Source organism: Aplidium turbinatum, chromosome 11, assembly GCF_918807975.1.
Source record: "Aplidium turbinatum chromosome 11, kaAplTurb1.1, whole genome shotgun sequence".
In the NCBI taxonomy this organism is placed as follows: Eukaryota; Metazoa; Chordata; class Ascidiacea; order Aplousobranchia; family Polyclinidae; genus Aplidium; species Aplidium turbinatum.
In genome coordinates, this window is record NC_137482.1 from 15,971,727 (window position 1) to 15,997,827 (window position 26,101).

The 26,101-nt window shown below is 38.4% G+C and overlaps 2 protein-coding genes across 2 annotated transcripts; both read left to right on the plus strand.

Moving 5' to 3' along the window:
• Positions 1-577: 577 nt before the first annotated feature.
• Positions 578-12,524, plus strand: LOC145780251 (uncharacterized). The gene is made up of 4 exons (XM_082591955.1): positions 578-645; positions 10,676-10,935; positions 11,417-12,015; positions 12,465-12,524. The coding sequence occupies exons 1-4, from the start codon at positions 578-580 to the stop codon at positions 12,522-12,524; spliced, it is 987 nt and encodes a 328-aa protein (XP_082448081.1).
• A 3,127-nt stretch (positions 12,525-15,651) lies between these two features.
• Positions 15,652-25,606, plus strand: LOC145779536 (uncharacterized). Its single transcript, XM_082591142.1, has 4 exons — positions 15,652-15,989; positions 22,912-22,968; positions 23,564-23,637; positions 24,016-25,606. The coding sequence occupies exons 1-4, from the start codon at positions 15,776-15,778 to the stop codon at positions 25,153-25,155; spliced, it is 1,485 nt and encodes a 494-aa protein (XP_082447268.1). The 5' UTR covers positions 15,652-15,775; the 3' UTR covers positions 25,156-25,606.
• The last annotated feature ends 495 nt before the right edge of the window (positions 25,607-26,101 follow it).

Consider the following 26,101-nt stretch of genomic DNA (forward strand, 5'->3'; position numbering starts at 1 on the left):
ACGATATTGAGAATGATGCTTTCAGTCTATGCCTCAAAAACAAAGTTTGCCTAATTTTAAATGAAATATGCAAAGAGCGAGTTTTGCCATTACCAAACATTCAAATATCTCAGCCAGGAATTAGCAACAAGAAAACATAGAGACTTGTAGCTTTATTTCCGAAAAATGCCCAAGAAAACATGATCTAATCCTTTTGCTATGCCACCGGACAGCACAATTTTACAGGAATATTCATACCCACATTTTTGTTGAAAATATTCTCAGAATGCACCAAATTCAAAGTAATTTTTCAAAATTTTCTGGGGGAGGCCCCCCAGACCCCCCGCCAATGGGTGTCGCCATAAGCGAGACACATCATCAAACCCCCCCCCTTTCAAAATTCCTGGCTACGCCACTGCTGGTGATCTTGTTATGTCAGTTTTTCACTGTTATCATGCACCGCATACATTATATTTGGGCAATTTCTATAAAAGCGTGCACGTTTAGGCAAATTTACGTTCTGCCCCCCCAAAATGGTTTGGTCTCGTACGGCTATGACTAAGCCTAATAAGCCAGTTTAGCCCAGACGTTTTTCACGATGAACCTGTACTTCTATATGGATAGTGGACAAGCCAGTGCTCTCAACCAGTACATCGCGACCCACTGGTGGGTCTAAAAGCTATTTCAGGTGCCCGCAAAGCATTTCTGAATGTTATAAGTTACTATTAGATCGTGAAATCGTTGCATTATTATTACGTACCAAGTAAGTAAAAATGTAACAAATATGCAACAATTAAAATAATGAGTTGCATTTTCAATACTGGGAAAACCAGGATTGTGCCTCTGCCCACAAAACTTGAGAATATACTTATCGAACTTTCTTCTTCTTCTATCGAGTCATTTGGTTGATACACTAAAGATCGACACAATCGTGTGCGAGGGAGTTGTATATTGAAAGGTCCCACTTCAACCACTTGCTGCACTGGGTGGTAAGCTGAGGGCACACAAGAAGATGGTCCGCTGTTTAGGGTTTGGCTTTGTCCTTATCGACCTTTCTGCAGACAGCACTCTCAAGTCAAAATACCAAGAAGTAGATCTTACTTTGTTTGGATTCATGCAAGCAAGGAATACCTCTTACTATCAGGGCGTGCTAAATTTTTATAAAGGCCTGAAACAACCTGAAACCGACTCTATAAATGTTTTTTTTTTTATCTTTATCTTATTTTATGTTCCCTCGGGAGTCAGACTCCTACGAAACGTGGAAACCAAGTTGATCAGATGAAGATTTAACCGAATCTTCCACCTCCTCAAAGAGCTTTGAAGAGTAGTCTTGGCAAGGGAGTTAATGGAGTACTGTTGAATCAAGGTATGGGATGATTGTAAGGGTCAAGAATCTTTCCAGGAGGCATGAGAACAAAAAAAATATCTCGTAGTCTTTAGACATAGTACGTTTGGATCATCCATGTTTTCGAGACAATTCCTGCCTTTCAAGGAAAAGTATTTCTTTTTTCAATAATTTTACTGGTGATGGATCGCGGTGGGATAGCGCAGCGGATAAGGCGCTCGCTTTCCAATCATGCAATCCTGGTTCGACTCCCGGCTTCAGCTATTTGTTGAAAAACGCCGCTCACCTCTACCCAGGGTATAATAAATTGGGTGGGCATAGTTGCTGAAAGAAAGGCGGCCGAGAGAAAGGAACTGGTCACCCTACTCTTGTTAGTGCCGGCGGCTTAGTACATTGAAAACCTTATCTTTTCATCCCCCAATGCTTGAATTAAGTATGAGAATCACCTCTACCTTACTGGTATTTTTCGTTCTCCTCAGGTTTTTCTTTTGTGAAAAAGTGAGATGTGTTGTTTTTATTGGGGGGAGCGGGAACGTTTATCTTGATTTATGAGTGCGAGGATCTTATTCGTACCGGACCCAAAATTATCACACCGATCCGCATTGTCTTTAGCTGATTACCACTCACAATCTTGAAAATAACATAGTCTTACTGTAAGGTGAAGGCTGAAAAACGACAACAACGCAAACACGTTCCTTGGAATTTTTGAATCCAAGAAACGGTTCAAAAGGTAATCGTTTATAAACTTTATGGTACCGTAATCTTAAAAACTTCGATTGTCGTATATTAGCTAATATTTCACAAGTTGTCAGATTTCAGACAATTGTAAGCTTATTGATCTATGCAAATATATTTAAGTGCTGCGACCAGGGTCGTGTTAACCGTCCCCCGCAACTTTCCGGTAAAGGACACGGTTGATTAGGGGCCCACTCATTTTAGTCTGTCTAACTTTTTTTTTAATAAAAAAAAATATTACAGAAGCTCGATTAATCAATAGCTAATTAAATCATGCAAGGCCGTATTTACTGCTTTCCAAACCCCAGACTGAGGACCTACCTTTAACTAGGGGCCCACTCATATTTAGTTCGTGCAGCTATTTTTGGCTTGTAATTTTCAATTTTTTTTCCATTTTGTAATTTTTTTTCGCTCGCTTTGCTCGCTCAACCACATTTCGTTCATCTCGGCGATATTGGGCAAGCATAGTTGGGGATTAAGGAAGTGAAAAGTTTTTTGTGTCTCAAAAAACTAACAAAACGATGCAATATTTCGAAGTAAACACTTCTGACTCAAATAGCTTATAGTTAATTAATAATAATTAAATTGATAAATTTCAATGTGAATTTTTCCGCACAATGAAAGAGTTTTCCGCCCTAAACGCTTTCTCATCCTATTTCTAAGAGCAATCACTAAACATAGGGGCCCACTAGTGGTTTCGGGGGGAGAGGGGCGAGGTGGTGCTTACACGGCCCTGGCTGCGATATAACTTCAGCGGAAACTTTTGATACGGCGTGTGTTTCTAATTTTACAATTTTTTCCCTTCATGTTCAGCTATTAGAATATCTGATTGTGTTTGTTAATAATGTTAAAAAAGTGAGGTCAATATTGCAGTCAAAGCTGATGACACTGCACAAAGAGGTCGGACCACGGGCCCACAAGGTCTACAACCTCATATGCACATTTGGCGTGTGTCACCATGCGACACGGCAGCTGCTGATGCGAACTTCGCATATTTTTTTTTCGTCGCACAGCCGGCAGCAGTGCGAGCACTGACAAGCCAGGATGGTGAGTGTGTGCTTTAACATACACGGACCTCAGCGACTGACGCTTGTGAAACGGTAATAAAACAGATGATTAAAAGTACCCTGCATTTGTGGTACACAAACTACGATACTTTTTTTCAATCGACGATGTTAACATTCCACCACGTAGATTTGAAAATTAATTTGCCCAAGTTAAAGTTCAACCAATGGTTCCAACAAAAATTGTTTTTTTTTGCAATCAAAATAAATATTTAGTTAACAAAAAGTTTTCCAAAATAAACCATTTCTCTCATTTGTAGTTAAATATTGACTCGACTTAAAATAATAAACTTTATTGATTGGCAGTATAGATGCCTAATTTAGCTGATGCATTAACATGCAACAAACAGTATTTTCGTACTTTCGTTGGAGAAGTAACAACCGATAAGACAAGAACAGTTTAGTTCACAAATTGAAAGGAACTAATTGAAAGGATATCCTTTTTTGCTAAGCAGGCCTACAAGCAGAACTAACAACCCATCTGCAAAACAACCATTTATGTTTCACCCAGGAATAGTTATACCATCCATCAGGTCGAGGAACAATAACTTATACTGGATCGCGAACACATTCGTCTAGGTTACTTTGTGATGTGCATTTTGACCACCGAAAGAGAGTAAAACCATGTTCTCCTCAGCCAAATTAAAAAGCTGCTTTTGTCTGAAGATGGGTTTCCTTTGTGTCAGGTTTTCTTTCTCCTTCACATTATTATTATTATAATGACTAGTCATCCGCATCAATATTGGAACTAGTAAATTCTTTTTTTACTTTCGCACAACGCTTAGAGTTCAAGGTGGATATCACTATACCTCGCAGGTTTACATTTTTTTATCGATATAAAGTGGAATTGTTACCTAACTCACCATTGATACGTCCGCTCCGGGAGCCGTCCACACATCCAAACACTCAGCAGGCACACCATACCTACGTGGCCATGCTTATATGGATAGTGCCTATCAAGGAGACAAGAGACTTACTCTTACCGAAGGGACCTACCAGGCTACCACGGTTGATGGTAGAATAATTTATAGACGTAAAAAAGGTCATTGGCTGTCTCAAGCTTATCTACCTGTCTTAACTTTCCTCTTGCTGATGTTGGGGCAGAATAGGAAATGCTAGCTAGGTGTGTGTTATCCTAGCTTACTCACTCTTCTATTGCGTTTTATTTTAAGTTAGGGGAACATTTTGACTTACAAAACCTTATGCTTTATTTCGGTGACTCCACGGTGTAGCTTCTACATGGATAGGAGACTTATGTGTTTGATGTATTAATTTTCTACCATGTAGGCTACTGCACCGGTATATGAAGCTTTGCAGGCTGCCTCATAATGTCATTGTTTCTCACTCTTTGATTAGTTGTTCAAGTGTTCACAAATTAGAGTCATTCAAAAGCGAGGTTCTTTAATGTACGGTAGTGCATTTAAATGTCTAAATTTAGTGAAAGCATGTCATTGTCATACTCACAAAATGTAAATATTGTCGATTTCATTTCCTTAAACAATCGTCTGCCAACAGCCGCCCTGGTTCAATACGAAAACAATCGTCATATTTCTGTTTAAAAAACGTAATCAAACGGAAAGTTTTACTCAATTTATTTTACAACTTTTGTATACCTTGATATGGCGGTGCAAACTTAATGATGGAATCGAGATGGAATGATGGAAGATTGTCTTCCATCCCATCATCCAAATATGCCATCCCTTTTCCTCCTTGACATTTTTCATCTTCCATCCTAAAATGTGCCTTCCCTTCCATCTTCCATTCCGTCCCATCCCATTCCTTGCCTGGGGGTCGGAACCCCGTAGGGTCGGAGCCGTTTTTTCTGGAGATCCTAAGGCACTTGAAAATACATTGCATGTTTTTCAACTACATTTTTGCAAGAAACAAATAGGCGCTTCGTTTTTTGCAGTCGACCATTCCTCGATCTGGGGCTACGCTATTGTTTAAGCTTTCAGACGTTACAAAGGCTTCGGTAATGAAAAAGCCTCAACCCTTTACAGAAGTTGAGAAGGAATGAGTGAACGAATCACTTTCTTTTAGCTATCTTCAAATTTTGTACTAGACTACTGATCAACTATATGGCTTACTCTATATGAATTAAAAATATCTTTGTAATAACTTTGATGATTTGCGACCCACGCTTAAGGCTTTTACTTTCTGAGTATGTTATACAGTACTATTATTATTATATTTTATACTGTATTAGAATGCATAACATAGACAGTTTAGTTGTATCGACAAAAGCTCCTTGAAATAAATACTCTCCTTCAAAAAGTTGGCATTTTTTATAGTTTTGAAGTTGTCAAAATATTGTTGTCAGACATTGAAGCTTGAGAGACAGTTTTTTGCTAGCTAGAAAGTGATTTCAAGCTGTCTTTTAAGACATGCTATAGTGCTATGTTTTTGAGTTTTTGAAAGTTACCATAGTTGCAAATTTTTAACCTCTGCTCAAGCTAAGTAGGGTAACATTTTGCAGTTGATCTGAAGAAAAATCAATTAAAAACCTTTTAAAAATCTTTTTAATGCTTGATCTTTTTTACTGTTGGTGCAGATGGTTCCTTCATATAACTTTTCATTTGATGAGTTAAGCTTACTCGAAAGAATTATTTGCTTACAAGTTTTCATTATTACTTTTACTGTTTTTATTCAGACAAACAAAATGGCATTTTTGGCGGTTTTAAGTTGCAAATGATGATAAATGAACGTTTTGTTGGTTAAACAAAACAAAAAATATTTTTGTGTAATCTCACACATAAATATACAACTTGCTTTGCCTATAGGGCATATCGTGAAAATAGACGGTACGCTTTCACCGAAGATCAATTAACGTACCAATCAGAATTAAATTAAAATTTCATACTTCTCCAGCCAACTTTCAGCATACAGCTGCTAATACGGTAACTGCACAACTTTAGGTTATAGGCTACCAAATATCGCAGTTAAAATAACCTTTTGGAATGTAATCCTATTCAGACTTTTAATACAAGAAAACAGTCAACCGAGCCATAAACACGAGCCTACTGTTTTTCAAAACGAAAAACTGGTCGGGAAGAATTTTAATTAAAGTAAAGTGCGTGAAATTGAAAGCGTGAAAGTCAACATCTTTGACGGCCTAATTTAAGATTGTGTGTCTTACCTTTGATGTTCAGCGAGATACCACGTTCATCGTACCGTCAGTACCACTAGACCAGCGGTTCTCAACCAGTGGGCCATGGCTCACTGGTGGGCCATAGAAGCATTTTGAATGGGCCACAGACATATTTTAAAAACTGAAAGATTTATTGAAACATTTTGTTTCAATTTTGTCACTAGGCTATAGTCAATTTTACACTTGCGTGTTTGTTTAGTTACAATGAATGATGCTGCTGTTTTTAGCTACAAAGTGGCAATCACCATTCTATCTAAGTATTGCAACATACAGTACAGTTTTACATCAACTCAGTTTTTATAACACTTTATGATGTAATAGACTACTAGTTTGTGGTTACAATTAAGCCATCTTTATAAGCGGTAGCCTTAATCGTTGAACTTCTGCAGATCCGCTTTTTAGTAGACTACGTGCAGCATTTTATTTTGTGGATTATTTTGGGGAGGAATTGACAATACAGTACTTGAATCTTTAAGTTTGATAAAAATTACATTCAGTATGCAGCCTACCAGGGGCGCCAGAAGCGGGGGGCGCGAAAGCCTTCCTGCCCTCAATTTTTTTGCAGATGGGGGGGCAAGGGGGCAATGATGCCCTTTTGAGGTCATGTAAGCTACTGCACATTTTGCAATGTAACAATTTCTGCTATTCGCTTTTAGCCTAATTATAATCTTTCATTGTTGCCTCAAAATAATATTCACTACACAAAATTCTGTATCACAGTATGTTACATTATTATAACATAGCATGATGCCCTTCCGTGCTATTGTTCTTTGCCTAAAACTTCAAAAAAAATGGCCTTTCAGCCACAAAAGTGCCCTTTTTTCATAATCCTTCCCCCCCCGCCCACTCAAAAATCGTTCCGGCGCCCCTGCAGCCTACATCAATTTTTGATAACAGAAAAGAAAAAGGACAATGCGTATTAGGTTGTAAAGTTCTTAGTCATCCAAATTACAAGGAGAAGGATGAAGATGTGAATTTTTTAACGAAAAAAAGATACTGTGAAGCGTCAGCGCCTGGATTCAACAAGGGGATTTCAGCAACATTCCAAAGGCAATGTTCTGCTGCTTTTTGTTTATAAACCTTTTTTGTAATTTTTTTCTTACATAAAAACTGAATGGGCCACAAAACTTTTATGCAAACAAAAGTGGGCCACGAAAGAAAAAAGGTTGAGAACCACTGCACTAGACTATATTGAAAATACAATACTTTGCTTCTATATATTGTAAGAGGTAAGATGGAAACTGTTATAGTCGTCATTTTATTTACGTTGAATATATGTAACTCGTGACCAGCGTCACTACATAATCACAGTTCAGCGTTTTCTGGTACAGACGTTGGAATTGATTACCACCGCACTGCGCGTGTAATCAATTGAGCGTTCTGTACCACGTTCCTTAGTTGATTGTTTTGCGTTTCTTTCTTACTATATATTGCGTTGCTTTTATACACTGAATCAGTAAGTAACAAGAGGTAAATGGTTTTCTCACTTGGTTGGCTATCGCTACAATTATTATTGTTTATTTTATATTAAACGTCTGGAAATACAACAGACATTTAACTGGCGTCGCCGGCAGGATCTTTACAGAATTTCTACAGGATTTTAGAAACATGGAGAAACTGATCGAAGTCCTGCAACAACAAATTGCCAACCAAGAACGCCAGACGAAGGAGCAAATTGCCAGACAATAAAGAACGTCACCAAGAACAAGTACAACGTCACCAAGAACAAGAACAACGTCATCAAGATCAAATTGCCAACCAAGAAAAGCGCCACCTTGAACAACTACGAGAAATACGAGCCCAAACTTCAAGACCACAACCAACAACAATAAAACAACAGGTATCTTTACCTAAGTTCGTAACGTTCAATGCCACCACTGAACTGTGGGCAGACTATTGGAAGAGGTTTAACACCTTTGTAGCAGCACATTCAGTCGCACAAGACAAAATGCCGCAGGTTTTTCTCACCAATCAATCACCTACAATCTACAAAATGTTAACAAATTTGGCTGCGCAGGAAACAAACCCAAAGGAAGTCAACGATCTCACCATGACGGAAATTACAAATTACATGGCTCAACAATTCGACCCAAAACGCTTCATCGTGAGGGAGCGATTCCGTTTCTGGAGCGAAATGAAGCGCAAGCCCGGTGAAACAGCTCAAGAACTAGCCGCCCGCATAAGTCAAGCAGCTGCCACCTGTGACTTCTCGTCCATTTCAAATCCATTGGACGAAGCTTTACGTACTCGTTTTATTTGTTCAATAGGTAACGAGGCGGTGCTTAAGGCGTTATTCAAAATCAGAGCTGATGAACTTACTTTCAAACGTGCGGTGGAGGTTGCATCAGAAACCGAAGAGGCAGCCAAGGTGGCCAAAGAAACTGTTTACGGCACTCCACCAGCACCAGTTGCGAAAGTAAGGACCATCAGCAAACCTCCAAAAACTAGGCAACTTACAGGTACTTTCTTTTCTTCTAAAAATAAAGAATGCTATCGCTGTGGTAATTCCAACCACAACGCCAATGACTGTAGGTTTAAGAAAGCCACCTGCCATTTCTGTAATATTACGGGACACTTACAGAGTGTTTGTCGAAAGAAAGCTAGACAATTCAAACCTTCTAAGGTAAATTGTATCGAGGAAATTAACATGCTTTCTAGTTCTTGCAGAAAACCTCGAAATTCAAAGTTGGAAGTACCGATATCCATTAATTCGGTAACCACACACTTAGAACTGGACACTGTTACAAATGGAAATTTCCTTTCCAACGACGTCTGGACTCGGGTAGGCGCACCTCAATTGCAAGCACCAGTGTCGCAGTTCCAATCTGCTACCAAGCACCTAGTACCAATCACGGGTTCTTTCACGGCCCAGGTAACTTGTCCTTCCACGGGAAGGTCAGATAATATTCCTTTTGTAGTCACGACAGTCAAAGGACTAAACTTGCTAGGTCGTGATGCAATCTCGTCTTTAGGAATTTCTATCGATAAATTCCTTCTGTCTAACTATTCTACTTTACAGAGTATCCAGTCATGCGACAAGCCTGATAAGAGTCTGGAGAAAGCATGCTCCCTCTTATGTGACGAGTTCAAAGATGTTTTTAAGCCTGAACTCGGGTGCTTACGAGATTATGAACTAGACACAGATTTTAAGTCTGATGCTAAACCTGTTTTTCTAAAACCTAGGCCTGTACCTTTCGCGCTAAAGGAGGACTTAGCACAAGCCTATGATTCGGGCATTGCACGTGGTGTATGGACACCAGTTCAGTTTTGCGATTGGGGCACACCGGTTGTTCCAGTCCGTAAGCCTTCAAACTCTTCAGAAGCGAAGGCCAAGTTACGCATGTGTGGCGATTATTCAGTCACAGTGAACCCTTCCCTGCAGACCCATCGTCACCCGTTACCCTTACCAGAAGACTTAATGCAAAAGTTGGGTGGTGGGTACGGTTTCAGCAAGATAGACTTGGCTGATGCCTACAGTCAGATTCGACTTGGTCCTGACAGTCGAAAACGACTCGCATTAAGCACTCACCGTGGCGTACTTTTACAAAATGTTTTACCTTTTGGCATATCTTCTGCTCCAGGTTATTTTCAGAAGATCATGGACGACCTTACAGCCGACCTTCCAGGGGTTGCAGATTACCTAGACGACATTCTTGTCAGTGGCACTACTGCTGAGGAGCATCTCCAGAATCTTAGACGGCTCCTCGATCGACTTCACTCAAAAGGCCTGAGGTGTAGGAAAGACAAGTGTAAATTTGCACAACCTCAGGTAGAGTATCTCGGACACATTTTGTCCAGGCAGGGCATCTCCAAAGGTCCCAAGGTAAACGGCGTACTGGAGATGTCTGCCCCCACTGACGTATCTTCTCTTCGTTCGTTTTTAGGTTCCTTACAATTTTATTCGAAGTTTCTACCGTTGAACGCTTCTACTGTAGCAGAACCACTATACCATCTCACGAAAAAGGACATTCCTTGGAGATGGGGAAAACAAGAGGAAAACTCTTTTGCTCAGCTGAAGCATCATCTATCTACTGATGAGGTTCTTACACATTTCAATGCGTCACTTCCGGTAGGTATCGCATGTGATGCTTCTAGTGTGGGCATTGGTGCTACTTTGTTTCACCGTTACCCAGATGGCACAGAACGGCCTATAGCAAACATTTCAAAAGTATTAACAGCCTCTCAGAGAAACTATAGTCAAATTCAGAAAGAGGCTTTGTCGATAATTTTTGCGCTAAAGAAATTCTATCAATATCTTTTTGGTAGATCATTCATTTTGGTCACAGATCATAAACCATTGCTTAGTCTTTTTGGCCCGACCAAATCGACACCTTCTTTGGCAGCAAATCGTTTGGCTCGTTGGGCACTCTTTTTGTCGCAATTTACATACACTATTGAGTACAGGAAGACAGAGGATCATCAAAACGCTGATGCTTTGAGTCGCTTACCAGCAGGAGGGGATAAAGTCTTCGATGAAGAGGAAAGTGCGGATGACATTGATATCGTCTGTGCTATCGATGCTTTGGATTTGCAGGTCCAGACCCCAAATGCCGCCTCACTGCGTAAAGAATCTTCTAAAGATCCTATCATTTCCACGGTAATGCGTTTCATTCATGAAGGATGGCCGGCCAAGTCTTCTCCACAAGACCCGGTCGAACCGTTCCGTAAGTACGCAGACTCTCTTTCTACTTGTTACGGATGTCTACTTTACGGTTCCAGAGTGGTCATCCCTTCCAAACTTCGTCCTTCCGTCCTTCAGTTGCTTCATGAAGGACATTTCGGCATTGAGAGAATGAAGCAGTTGGCAAGAACGTCCGTCTACTGGCCAAACATCGAGCGAGACATCGCGGAACTTTGTCACAAGTGCAGTACCTGTGGCGAATATCAACCGCAATCTAAAACCCAGGTCCAATCATGGACGGTTCCAGAAGCACCGTGGAGTCGCTTGTACATAGATCATGCGGTAGAATTCATGGGTTACCATTGATTACTCAGCATTGATGCTTTTTCTAAATACCCTTGTATTCATGCTACTACTTCCTTATCTTCAACAGCTACCATCAACCTGCTAGAAGAAGATTTTTGCTCATTTCGGCTATCCCCATACTGTAGTTACCGATAATGCTACTACTTTTAAATCCACAGAATTCCAAACTTTCTGTAAGGAGAGGGGTATGGTACACATCACGGGTGCCCCTTACCATCCGGAAACCAATGGAGCGGCGGAGCGCCTCGTACGTACGTTCAAGCAAGCACTTCGCAAATCTTCCCTGCCCCCGAAACAAGCAGTCTTGGAATTCCTACAGCAGTATCGACGCACGCCCACTCCGAGTGGCTACTCTCCAAGCCAATTACTCAACAATCGTCAGATTCGAACCAAGATCGACACGCTTCTCCCCACATCGTCTCAAGTGGTACCCCGACAAAAACCTCACAACACGGACGCCTCCGAAGGTACAAAACGGCATTTCAAACCGGGAGATCCCTGTTACGCGCTATCATTCACTCCACGACGGAGCCAGGATCCTCGTTGGGTTCCAGCCGAGGTGATTAAGCGACAGGGTAGCCGAATCTTCCTGGTACGTCTGCTGCCACATGGTCCGACGTGGAGGCGCCATATGGACCAACTGCAACCTCGCTATGCATCATCGGAGGACCAAGAGCCGGGAGAAACTCCTGCACCAACAGTCGACTCCTCCGCTGTCTCCACCTCAGCTCGAACGGATTTGGACGACACACCAACTGTACCGGAGTTCGGGCCACACAACCCACGAAGGTCGAGCCGTCGCCGCAGACCTCCGGCCCGTTTCGGACTTTGAGAGTTATTGTTTAATTCGGTGTCTTGTTCATATTTTTCTTTGTGTATAAAAATTATCGGGGGAGGTGTTATAGTCGTCATTTTATTCACGTTGAATATATGTAACTCGTGACCAGCGTCACTACATAATCACAGTTCAGCGTTTTCTGGTACAGACGTTGGAATTGATTACCACCGCACTGCGCGTGTTATCAATTGAGCGTTCTGTACCACGTTCCTCAGTTGATTGTTTTGCGTTTCTTTCTTACTATATATTGCGTTGCTTTTATACACTGAATCAGTAAGTACAAGAGGTAAATGGTTTTCTCACTTGGTTGGCTATCGCTACAACTATTATTGTTTATTTTATATTAAACGTCTGGAAATATTGTTAAGGCTGATCGGCTGATCCCACCAGTTCCAGGGATTCAAAGAATCCTTGACCAGTTCGAATAAAGATCGTCCTTTTCAATAAAAAACAAAAACAAAATACAAATAAAGAGAGCACAAGTTCTTTGTGAACAAAACACGTATAAATTTTCTGATAAACTTTTTACAGAAAATGTAGTTGTTGTTACCAACCCTTCGCAGTTCAATATAGAAACTCTCTAACTTTCTTGTGTGAGTTTGACTGTCGACGTCTTAGATTTAGATGACGAAATTTATTGTAACACCCAAAACCATTGTTTCTTTGCAAAGTATTTTTTTCTAAATACGAGTTAACTGACTAATAAAGGTCGATTCTGTTCACAAGTTGTTTGCATAATTTTAGTCACACTGTAATGGTTTCTTTCAGGTTTTGACAAAAACCTGCCCTCAATCAGTTTAAAGCTGATGTTGCAATGTGCGATCAAGAAAACGCTTGATGGATGGGAGTTATTTGGTGTTACCAGAAGTTGATCAAACAGGGACGTTGAAGCGTGACCGAAGTAGATTATTGTAACCGAAGATTGTGTGATTAGTAGGCTATGTTAATTGTTAAATGACAAAATCTGCTTTGTTTTTGCTTTCAAAACTACAAATTGATCTTGTCCGCCTTTTCAAGAAAAAGAGCACAGACAAGAAACCATGTTTTTTGTGTTTCGCAAAACCAGTTTTTTCACGGACTATGCCCAATTGATAACGTTGAGATTGATGGACATCAAAACGAGACTTTTAGGGGTACATGAGCCCACAAAATCGATTGTTACGCTTGACGCTAATTGTATAGAATTTTTGGAGGTCATCGAGGGCCGTTGTTGTTATTTTAAGAGTAAACCTCTTGAATTTGGCTGATAGATCTAGAAAAGTGACCTTTTGAACGGACAGGCTATTTTTTTGAGGATTGTTTGATATTGGTCTACATGTTGCAAAAAATCTGCGTCAATGCTGAATTTGCAAAGGTCGATTTGTTGAAAGCGAAATTGCAAAATTTATTGTAACTGTGATTTGTAAATTTGTTTTCATAGACCACATCTTTGTTTGAAAAGGTTCCGAGTGTGGAAGGAAAACACTCAAGAAAGATAAACTCTCTGTCATGGTCCATTGAAGAAACAATTGACTGCAATGAACAAGTGCCTTTTTGCTTATCTGTTAAATAAATTATTTTCGAGTTTTCTTCCATTGCAAAAGGTTTTTATAAATGAGTCACCATTTCGATAAGAAAGCAATTGAAATTATTTCAATCTTGCTATTTTTGTTTATCGAAAAGTCGATTAGTTTTTTGTTTAATGGCGCCTTAAAACAGTAGGTATTGATTTTTGCTTCCAACCCTTTGAAATAAACAACAATAAAGTCCACTTTGACGTGCAGTAGTCCGGTTTAAAAAGTTTTATTATCCATGAACGCGTCGCCCTGTCTTTGGAAAGGTTCGAGTTCCTTTAAAATGTAGAACTTTATCGAGAAAAAACAACTTTTTCGAAACAAACACTTCAAAGATCGGACAGAATATAAATATGGCATGCTGTTCAGGTGTTCAGGCTATCACAACTAGCTTTTGAACTAAATCTGAATCCGAACAGCTAGGTTAAGGTGGTTGCAACAAAGCGATTTAGATTTGTTAAATCACAGTTTGCTGTTCTATTGCACAAGAGCAAGACAATCTACTGTAGACCTAATAGTAATAACCGTGTTGTACAACTGTAAAGTACACTCTACCTTAGCTCTGACTACATACCTAGAAAGAAAAACCATGTGCAATATTTCATTTTTCTAAAATTTTTGTGTTTTAAGTTTAAGAACTACTTAAGTCACATAATTTTTTTTTTAAAGAAAATAGGGCTAAACATTTACAAAACTTTAGCAAACCACGTATCAAACCATATTGTTCGGATTGGTGTGACAAAATGAATCAGGTTACAAACAACTTTCACAAATGAAGATGCTTTGATATAATATAATAAACTACACAAATTTAGTGCAAACTCAAAAATTCCAAAAAGTGATTTACTTATTCTTAAACTCAGGTCTTCATTGACTAACTTCGCCTGCAATAAACAATTTTCTTTTTTTGCTTATTAAACACATTTTACAGTTGCAATTATAGGTCTGTGCGCAAAAGATAAACGGTGGCTCGTGCAAATGCTGCGTTTTAGGGAAAATGTCTTCTTTTGGCTTTAGTGTGACGCTTATCTATATTAAGTGAAACACAAGTGTGACGTTCACCGGCAGTATAAGCTGACGTTGACGAGAGTTGTCATCAGGGTTTCGTGTCTTACCCAAACAGCACGTTTCATCAAGAACATAGCTATCTACGACTAATTTGGTGTAGTGCCGCAATGCACTATGTAAATCAATTAGCTGGTGTACACGTAATTGCTCTGTAAACGTTTTCAGCGTCAAGTCATGTCACTCCTTTTCCCCAGTTTTAAACATAAAAGGAAAAAAAGCAACAATGCCATATTATAGTTTTAACTTTTAAATCCTTTGAAAGCCTAAGTAGTTGAAATATCGGCAATAGTCTCAGAAACATTAATAAAATAAGAAATTCTGCAGGTGTGTACTGCAAGTTATTTGTAAGCGATTCAAGCTTGCTAAGTAGTAGCGTTGTACGAACAAAGTGCACCACAGTAGTTTGCAATCACAAAAACAAGTCAACTGAGTTTGGACGTTTGTCTTACAAACACCATCACAATACTTTCATGAATTTTTAGTTCACCACCGATCTATAAATTAGCAGGTAATATTTCAAGAACAAATAAATAACTGACCAAATATGTACAAGTAGCATCAAATGAAGCAAGGTGTCGCAATTATAATGAAGAAGCTCAGACCATTGAACATCTATAGTGAGAACGCGACCACAACCGCATGAATGAAATCACATATTGCCCCGAGTGACAGCTCGTTGGCGACAGGCTCGTGTGTTGAAGCAAGTGACGAGAGAAAAAAGAAGCCGAGTTGAGCATTTTGTTTTTTTTCCCATATTGCTGTTAAAATCCCGACCTCAACGACTATTCGTTCAGCTGAAAGCAGCGATGAGGAGAGCAGCATCTGTTTATTGCAGAAGGTTTAACATTTATTTTAATGTTAATTGTAAGATCTTGACAGAGCTTGCTCCATACTGACATGTAAGACTAAAATGTGTTCTTTATTTGCAGACAATTTAAGCAGTGAATCTTTTTAAAGCATTGAAAATATATGTCTTCAAGTGAACTTGTTTGAGGAAAAAATCCGAATAAGCGACAAAAGCTGTACTTTTCAATTATTTCTCCAGCTACTGAATCTTCATGAAAGAAACCGACCACCATCAGCATAAATCAAAGCAGCATTCGGACAAGATGAACATAGCAAGGAACAGAGCGATATCGGTTGGGTCGGCTGCTTTGGCAAGCCTGCCCAGACCACACCACGTCATGCGCCGGAGTCAATCAGCGGTAATGTGTCTCACACCAAGGTCGGTTCGAGTCGTAGTTCTTGGAGTGGGAGGAGTTGGAAAGACAGGTGGGTTGCTCTCAAGAAATTATTTGTTGATAAACCATAAAAATACCCATAAAAATTATTGAACTTTAAATTTGCAATTTTTTTTATTTGATCGCAAAAATGCCAAATTACGTATTTGTCTTTAGAAATAATGGCATATCGACAGGTTTTATTACCGCAAGGTTTCGGATAAAATAAGTATTTCGACAACAGCTTGTTTTAGTTACAATACTGTTTTTGTTCTGCTTCATGAAAATATTCTTTTTTAACCCAAAAAGATTTGAAAATTTTTTTTTAGAAACTTACGTCATTTAATGTAAAGCTATTTTAGAAATTTGGGTTTGTCTGCTGTGTTGTATCCTCTAAGGCTAATGATGTGTACGAAGCAGAAAAGCCTGGTGTTGCAAGTTATCGAGAAAGGGAAGTTAGGGCTTTGCCAGCCTTAGGGATTGCCATGCGAGAACGTGACTTTGGCTTGGTTACAGTAATAATAGTAAATTGCAAAACGGTTTATAACTTTTTTGCAATTATTTGAATCACCAAGCGCGAAATATAACTTTCTTAGGCGTCTTTGAAAGTTTTATTTTATTAAAACCACCTCTTTTATCGTTATATATTATTCTGTCATTGAAGCAATTAACTTCCTTAGCTTGTAACTTGAAATTGATCAAAACAAACCAGATTGTGGTTGGTGGAGGATTTGTTTTTTCCTAGTTGCCCATGAAATAATTTCCATCTAAAGATGTGGTCTACGTCTCCATTAAAATACTACTCTGTGTTCATTTCGTACCATCTCAAACTTTAACTCCAAAAATGCATAATCTAGTAATACCTCAATGCAATGCTTGGTTGATCGTGTTTTCTTGGAGCTGCTGGGTAGCATGACCATTGAACAGTTAGTCACAGTTTTGACGATTAATTTTTGGTATTTCCCAGGCAACTAGTGGTTTATAGCAAAGCTCAAACCATTTTAAGTTGCCTTTTGCATTTATACCTTAAGCCTCAAACAAAATTTTGGCTATTATGACTGTAACATCTTTCTCTTTCAAAGCTGTCCTTAAATCTTCTATAGAAGGTATCTTGATCGTTTCGTGAGCGCTTAAACCACTTGGGTTAAAATATTGGAAATTTGTTTAACATTATCATCAGCACTTGTGCTTCCATTTGTTATTTTGCTAAGTTACTTGACATTTGTGATCTTCAAATACAAGTAAACAACAAAGCTATTGCATGGAGTAACATTACAAATTCCCTGCTGCCTTCATCTGTCTTGTAACAACAAAACGCCATTTGTTCCAGTGAAAGGTGGTGATTAGGTAGTTTCAAGTTTCAAATAAATGCTTCACTGCTGCAAGAGTAGAATTAAAATCGCAAATTCTAACTTATGCAATGCATTCGTTTGAGGAAAAAATAAAATTTTGAAGACACATTGTACATTAAAACTAAAGTTTAGGGTTTTGATTATTAATGGTTTTCTGATGCAACCACTTTAATTCAAAGTATTTTGGTAAATTTAAGTAGACTGACTTTCCATTAGTTTAAAATTGCAGCATACAGTAGTTTACTGCTCAAAAGACAGGACCAAGCCAGCACACATCAATCAAATATCAATGTCTTTGCAACTCTGTGTTGCAAACATTATCCAACTGATGAAAAGCAAATCCAGACATTTTCTTGGTAACAAACAACATCGCCAAACGCTAAAACAATATCATCTTGATATCCAGAGGTTATTTTTAATGTCTCATCGACATGAGATTAAGAAGTCCATTAAACGCAATTAGTTTCAAAAGTGCCCTCAATGTGTTCGTAAACACCGAAGTCATTTTATTAGTCAGCTTACTCGTGATTCAGGCGCTGTTTTGCAGCGCACCTAAATCTCATGTATACAAGTTTTATAAACACAGTACGACCTTGGTTCGCTCTTGTGCCCATTTTCACGTGCCAAACAGGTGAAACGCTCATGTTGTGACTAACTATTATTAATTTCAACACCAAAAGAATTGAAAAAAATTCCATTCTTTTGCAATCCCCCCAATATTTAAGGCAGTTGCTAGGTAAGAGAAAGTTTTCTTGGTTCTGTAGTCAACAGTAGGCTGAATCATTCATTCAAATCATTTCTTATTTTAAAAATTATGGCGTCGTCCTGTTTACCTGTTGTTGTGAAATTATCTTTCAATCTCCACACAATACCACGATATTTTTTTTCAATCAAACAGAAACCAAGCGTAATTAGAAAATCACCAGCTTCTTTCTGCATATTCTTCGAGATAACTTTCCCTGAAGTGGCCATCGTCCAGAATCAAGATATGACTAATTGGAGTTTGTTGTTATAAAACAAACTTTCTCTGAAAAAGTTCTTGAAAACAGTTTTGGCTTCGTGGTGGTAAGAGTCCTCTCTTTTTTCATGATGATCAGATCGTCGACTCTGCTACGTGTTTCTGCAAAACCGTCTTGATCATACCTTTTTCTAAATCAAACAAACATATTAGTTTCCAAGAGTTTTGCCATCATTTTCTTACCTATGACTGTATATGGAAGAATTTTCTACCGGTGCTGTAGAGTCATGATTTGAATCAAGGCAGTTTGTTATCTGGAGCTATATCGGTATCAGGATCTACATTGATTTCAAGCAAAAGTAAAAATATTCTCCAACAGCAAAAGGTGTGTCCATTTAGCAGTCAGACCATGTGGACGTTACCATTCACACAAGACAGTGATCACGATCGTATTCTCGGAGTGTTTTCCGATTAATTGTCGTGAAGCGTAAAACACGTTTTCCCACATTATTGTCAACATCAGTTCTCTCACAATAAACACTCACAATGAGTTTAATAAACAATCCTTAAACTTTTCAGAAGCCTTTCGTTGAAAGCGTGCGCCATCTATCAGCTACCCGGATTTATGGACGACTAATCGAATCTGTGGGAGGTGTTGTTTCTTTAGTGCATTGTTGTTCACAAGTTTCGCTTTGATGCAAGGTCGAAGGCACAAAATCTTAACAGTTGTTCTCGTCCAAAGGCACATGACATTGATACGAGATTATGAGAGTGAACGAACACTTACTGTCAGTTTTCCGGGATTAATTTTGAAGTTGGGTAAATATTTATAAAGGGCAATGCAAGAAAAACATCAGTTTCTATGTGATTTTTTTAAAAAAACAACACAGTAGTCAATTGGGAAACCAGGTCAATGTCTGCAGTAATTTCACACTGTCTGTCAGTGTAATTCGACTTTGTAAAGGGTTTCCTACTAGATTTTAATCTTTAAAATTTCTAAAGCATGATCATGAACCTCCTACAGCAGATAAAACGCTAAGAAGTGCATTATTTGTAAAGTAGACCAATTAGAGCATTTTACAAGACTTAGTCACTTTGGTTTAAATCTTTACCTATTTATGTCTTTTCTATTGGATTAAAAACAGGTCTTTTTTGTAAAAAGGCAAGAAAAACAGGAAATGTCTGTCTGATAAAAAATACAAAACAAAACAGTAGACTACATCCGATGGTAGCAAGTGGTTGTGTGACCTGCACACAGACATTCTTGCTCGTTTTCATGTGGCATTTGATTGATTCCATTCTTATTTTTGTGCAAAGCGTCAACGACAACCTTCCTATATTTAGCTTTAACCAACATTCAAAACTCATTACAGTCCACCGAATGGACGAAGTGACCTAAACTTGAAATTGTCAGCGCTTGTTACGAACAAATCAAGCAATTAAAGCATTACCAATGTTCAATTTCAATCGACAACTCAAGAGCAAATCAATATTTGACTTTCTCATCGGTGTGAAGAAAAAACATGCCCGCATGGAAACACAAAATGAATGAAAGATTATTTATAAACAGTTACTTGGTAACAATGTTTACTTGGACATTGGAAACATGGTGATCGCGTTTTAATGTCTGGTAATTCTTGGGGCAGAGCTTGTGCTGACTATGAGTCATAGTTATTAGATAGACAGGAATTTGAAAATGACCGAATAACCGAATTAAACTGTCAAACTATATGAACTGTAGTAAGTGCATTGACTGATAGGTAAACACTCCCTGACAGATATGATAAAATAATATATAGCGTTTAAAGTTCATTAAATGTAATATTTAAAAAAATACCGTACATTAAACTCTCCATGGCGCCACAGATGCAAAGCATCTTCCCAAGCACATTCCGAGATGCAAAATTTGTGCGGGAGCATCGGCTGGACACGAGTTTTATATTAGAAATAACTTTCACACAAACCAGGCAAACTTCCCACCGTATGTTTTGTCAACGCTGAAAAAAACTTCTTCGTCTTTCTTCCTCTTTGCTGAACACCTTGACAGAAATTTCAGAAGAGCTTATTGAATGAGTTCACAGACACGTTAGCAAAGTTTCGCAAAAATGCATCGGATTGCTAACAATATGTTTTTTCATCAAACTTGCGTCACATCACATTGTATAAGGACAAATTTACGTTCTTCCAAAAAAGCCCAATGTTGTTTTTGTAACTGTTTTCACAAAGATTTGCCTGAAAGGTTTTGTTGTAAGTGAGAAGTCTTGTCTCCTCATTGTCAAAGCCAAAATTTGTTATGGGTTAGACGTGTAAACCAAACAACCAAAGTTCTTTTGATAAACAACTCGATGAGGACAGGCGCTCAAGCCATGCATCTGCATCGTGCGAAATGTTTTGAAACTCAAAGTTTGTTTTGGACAATTTTAACTTTCATTAGAAAAAAGGTTGAATACGTCACATTCGCTTGGATAAGAATCGGATTATAAATTTCTTTTGAGAAAGGCACCTCTACATTCTACTGTTGTTTGGTGGCATTCAAAAACGCAGAAAATGTCGTATTTTGTATCTCATTCAAACGAATTGAAAGCAACTCCGCTTATGGTCGGAGGAAACAGCGAATCACTGAACCATCACTGGACGAAATAATTGTATGATTAAATTATCTCAAGAACTACATTATAAACCTTGACTAAAAACATTTTTTTTGTCTAACTTTGAACCGTTTCTGTTGAATTCAAAAACATAGATAGAACTTTTTGAGGCAGGTTGATTGTTAAATGGATGTAACGAAGTAAGTTTAACGTTCAAACTGACAACTTATTAAGCAAAAGGTAGTGAAGACCTTGCCAGACAGTTGATCAGACGAATGTCAAATTCCATTACGCTTCAGTTTTTGTGTAGGCGGCATCGAAGATCATCAACTACTTTCGGGTTCAACAATAAAAAAATAACAAATCGCCTAAAATTGCATTGTGGGTATTCGAGTTAAAAATGTTTTCGTGCTGACGTCATCACACATTTGCGTCGTTTTGTGAATTCATTGCAGATAACAAAGTCCGCGTTTGGCTTGCTCAAACCACAGTCACGCAGAATGTAAACAATAAAAATTCTGCTGAGGCGCTGCTCGGCAACTTTACTCCAAAGTAAACAAAACTTGGACTCTGTGCGTTTTACATAACATCTTCGAAAGATATTTGAGAAGTTAGTACAGTGAACTTGACAATGGGCAATTTTGTGGTTATAGTTAGATTAGGTGGATGGTTTTTAAAGTTACTCTTTACTAAAGACAATAAAGTCTGACATTAGAAATGATGTTTCAACGTCTACGTTCGTTGACTTCATGTAAAAAGTACGACATTTGTAACAAGAGTTAGCGCTGACAGCTTGTTTCGACTATTCTAACTCGTCTATGATGGAAATCGACCATTGACTTGAAACAATGCAAAGTTTTTTCAGCAAGTCCTTTGTTGATTGAAATGTCAGTGAAGTGAAACGTAGAAGGTACTTAGAAGTTCCAAATTTCATGCATTTTCCATTTCTTCCCTAAGTTCATTGCATTGCCTTGTAGGCTTTGTAACTGACTGAATACATTTTTCAACTTCCAAAGCGAATTTCTTGCCGTTGGCACATTAAGTCAACCTTCCAGAAATTTACATGAATCGAAAAACCAATTTCTAAAAATATTCAAATTTGATTGCTAATGAACGAATAAGCCGTGTAAACTATGATCTGAAGTTTTGCACATGCAATTTTGTTGCTAAATTAATAGCCTTGTCCGTCATAGATTGCGGTTAAATCAGCGTGCTAGGTGAAAACAAAATTCTTGACTATATTTAAAAACAAATGCCATCACGTTATTCTAGCACCCGCACGTCAAAGAAGGCAAATACAGTTTATGATAAATGAGCCAGCTACATCTCCAACAACTTTAATCGACGAGTGTTTACGAAACTAATATAAACCGTTTTCGCACATAGAAAATAATGATGTGAGTTTCAAGCGAAATTAGTGAGTTTTCATCATACAGTAGCCTGCGTCATTCTCGAACTGTCTGGTATGTTTGTTGCAGTTGTATCTTTCTAAAAAAACATAACCAATTTATTGGAGTGACTGACATCTTGATAAGCGTAAAATTAATTAGCTTTAATTTAAACTTGTAGATGAATTTGTGGTTGGTTCTGTTTATTTGTTTGAATGCGCTGACGTAGAAATTAAGATGTTTCCCCTTTTACGGTTTATTGGATTTTTTCCAAAAGTGCTGTGATGTCAGGATTTGTATGACTTTGCCTGTAAACACACTTTCCCAGGAATTTTTTACTTTTTCTTATCCTAAGGGCGCTTTGCCATAGGTTTGAAAACATGAAGCAGTTTTTTTTTATTTACAGCAGATTATTACTCAAGAAAATTTTTATAACTTAACTATACTGCAGTACTACTGCAGAGACTGACGATAGCAAAACTGATCTTTTTATGCACATTTTGTATTGTACATCTGTACTCTGTGCTGACCGATAAGTAACGGGTAATGCAACTTGTTCAGTTTTAAAAGTTTATGCTTTTGATGAAGGTTTGTGTATGAACAATAAAGTTTAAAATTCATTTTTTATCGTGATTTGCTTTTGTAGCGTATCGTAGCAAACTGTTTCATTTGAAAATATCTTTTTCAGCAATGTCAGTGCGGTTTGTTACGAAGAGGTTCATTGGCGACTACGATCCATCATTAGGTAAGCCCTGTTTGTCTTGCTCAGATTCTTTCATAGTGGCACATGTTTTGAAACGTATCATTTTCATAAGAAAGTAAAAGATTTTGCAACCTTGCCAAATGAACCTAGGAACTGTTTCGTTTCTATCTCAAGGTTAATCCTTGAGACTTTAACGAAGGATCATACTCGAGCTTTAAAAGATGTTTTTGCTTTCACCGCAGCGCGGCTAGGTTTGTGTAGCAAGAAAGCACACGCCCATGCATAAAATTCCTGCGTGTTTGCAATACCCGAACGTCTAATAGCTTTTACACAACGCAAAAAGTTACCAAAGTATGCAATGAGTTTTCGGTTTCAACATGTTGAAAGAAAAACTCAAAATTGTAGCCTACTTTTCGTGACGACCCTATCAGAGTTGTTGATGCAATTTTAAGCGTTTTTCACGACGATGACCGCAACTGTTCAACATACGTCATGCAATTTTTATAAGACAACATTGAACTGAACATTGCAACAAGCAAAAGTTATTTATGGAGTTTATGAAAGTTCACGCGTCGGGTGGTACAACGTTGCACGCAAACTGTAAATGAAATTATAATTTTTGTTTATTCGTTTTCAGAAACAATCTACAGACACACAGCAGTCATAGATGAACAGCTTGTCAATTTCGAAATCATGGACACCGCGGGACAGGTAAAAACAAAGCAATCACTCTTTTTCTTATTTTGATTTTGCATGTTGTCACTTTTGTTAGCTTATCTGTTGACACAGTGTTTAGTTCAAATTTAACTTTGCAATAGGACATAAATTTAAAGATAAAAGTATGCGAAAAAGAATTGAGGTGAAGAAACAACATACTTCTAGAGATATTATTGAATAAGATCAACAAACAACAAAAGTTGACAACAATAAACTATGCAAGTTATTGAGTCTGGCTTTTCCATTAACTTTGTGGCTTTGTGTTTGTAATACCAAAGGTACATTTAATCATTTGGCTCTTGGGACTTTTGTAGATTACGGTAAGCATTTTGCATTTTGAGATATCGGCTAATACCTGTTAATGTTGTTCAGGAAGACAACTCATTGATGTTGGAAGACAAATGCAAGTGGGGAGAGAGCTTCATCTTTGTATATGACGTCACGGATAAATACAGCTTCGATGAGCTGACGAGGTTAAAGTTCATTGCGAGTTACACTCACTCGAAGCTCCGGGCGAACTTCACTCCTGTTTGGATACTCGTCGGAAATAAAGCCGATTTGGCTGAGCGTGAACGAATGGTTTCTACCGAGGAAGGGATTGCACTTGCGCGGGACTTGGGATGTCACGGCTTCCGCGAAATATCAGTCAAAGAGTCGATGGACGATTCAACTGAAGTTTTTGAAAACCTTTGGCGAGAATTTTCTCGTCTCAGCCCACGATCGCCATCTAGCAGTCAACGTCGCAAAAACTCTTACCGAATTCAAGACAAAATTTCCGTTCTTGATTCCGACGCTTGCACGTGTGCGTCTGAAGCGCTAAAAAGCATTTCGCATCATCATCATCACAGCAGTGAGAACGAAGTTCTCGTATCGACTTTAACCAGCACACTCAAGCGGCAAGCTTCGGCACCGGCGCTTTCATTTACACGTCAATGCAAACACATTCTCTTCAACGACACTAATAACAATGAAGACAGATTAGATCTAACAAGAAACTTTCCTTGCATCCCAGAAAACATTGAAGAAGACCCCGAAGAAAACGAGGTTGATTTACCACCAGTGATGAAAGAAAGAGGCAGAAGAAACGCAATAGTGACCGCTGCCATCGATCTTAAACTATCACCTACGACAAAATTTTCCAACGTAAAAGCGCGCAGCGCAGACAATGTTTACAACCAAGTCGATGCAAGTTCACCGTCAGATTCATGTATGCTTATGACGTCATCGTCATCCGCGTCATCGTCCAACACGTCATTGAACAGTTTAGTTGGCTCCGCTCCGACCTCGTGGAGCGCAAAGCTCAGTGACTTCAGCAGATCGCGCAGTAGCTCGGACGCTTCCTTGCTGAATCGCAAAAATAACAAAGACACAAATGACATGGTATCCCTCTATCAGGACCACTGTCGACGTAACAGAGGGCGAAAATGCGAAATCGTTCGGTACAATCAAAACTGCGGCAACGGTTTCCAAACTGTGAACTTTAGTTCCACTTGTGAAGTTAGAGGTTACTGATTTTTTTGTGACAGTGGTAATTTTTTCGTTGTCTTTATTTATTTGTTTTTGTATGATGAGGAAGAAATTAGCCTGCTTCACAAATGTAACAAACTGAATTTTTTACAAGACTGACTGATCAAACTGTGCATGGTCGGTCCGGTGAAATGCATGAATCACACAGAAAAACAGCTTTCTTATTTGGTCTTAAAGTTTTATGTTTCAAATACATATGCAGAGTATTTAATATGCAATGAACTATTTAAACGACATCAGTATTCGAATTTTAAGTAGCACGTGATGCATATGAACTTTCTCGTAAACTCCAAAAATTTTTCTGTGGTTGTCAACTCATGCATTCAAATTCTGTTTGCGCAGGACTGCCGGTAGCCTAATGTTTAGCTTGCCAAAGAGCTTGTTGTTTAATTTTACTGTGTATTTGTTTTTTTGTAATAAAAATTATGAATGGCAACATTTGGCATTTCTTTGTTCGCACCTACCAGTTGTCAGTATCATTCTCTTTATGTGAGATTGTTTCGCACTTATCTGAGGTCAAGAGTTTGTCATTTATAGAGCAGAAGGTTCACAAGTCAACGTTCAAGCATGAATGCCAACGGAATTAAATATATGCATGAAGTTGATAAGAACGGTCAAAGTATGTGATAAACAATGCGGTTCTAATAAACTTGACAATTCAGTGTCTAATTGGAGCCACACAAGTTAAAAACTGATTATTGAAAGGTAAGCCTACTATCAGCGTGATTTGAACAGCGGCAAACGATTAAAAAAAGATCAAGATAGATTTTGCTCGAAAAACTATTAGCAGCCAGGATAAACTAACCCTAAAAGTTACCGTACTCTCATACGTGGTTACATTTCAACTTTTCAAAAGCAACATCTAATGCAGGGGTGCGGAAAGTTTGCCACATTTTGCTATTTTTGAGTCCTGGCAGCCGCATTACATTTT

What these genes read in the sequence shown, in the direction of transcription:
- LOC145780251 (XM_082591955.1), top strand. Translation starts at nt 578, where the DNA reads ATGAACCTGTACTTCTATATGGATAGTGGACAAGCCAGTGCTCTCAAC. An exon ending in AGACCCGGTCGAACCGTTCC is followed by an intron (nt 10,936 to 11,416) that starts GTAAGTACGCAG and finishes TTAAATCCACAG; the next exon opens with AATTCCAAACTTTCTGTAAG. An exon ending in ATTTGGACGACACACCAACT is followed by an intron (nt 12,016 to 12,464) that starts GTACCGGAGTTC and finishes AATATTGTTAAG; the next exon opens with GCTGATCGGCTGATCCCACC.
- LOC145779536 (XM_082591142.1), top strand. Translation starts at nt 15,776, where the DNA reads ATGAAAGAAACCGACCACCATCAGCATAAATCAAAGCAGCATTCGGAC. An exon ending in CGACTACGATCCATCATTAG is followed by an intron (nt 22,969 to 23,563) that starts GTAAGCCCTGTT and finishes ATTCGTTTTCAG; the next exon opens with AAACAATCTACAGACACACA. An exon ending in TCATGGACACCGCGGGACAG is followed by an intron (nt 23,638 to 24,015) that starts GTAAAAACAAAG and finishes AATGTTGTTCAG; the next exon opens with GAAGACAACTCATTGATGTT.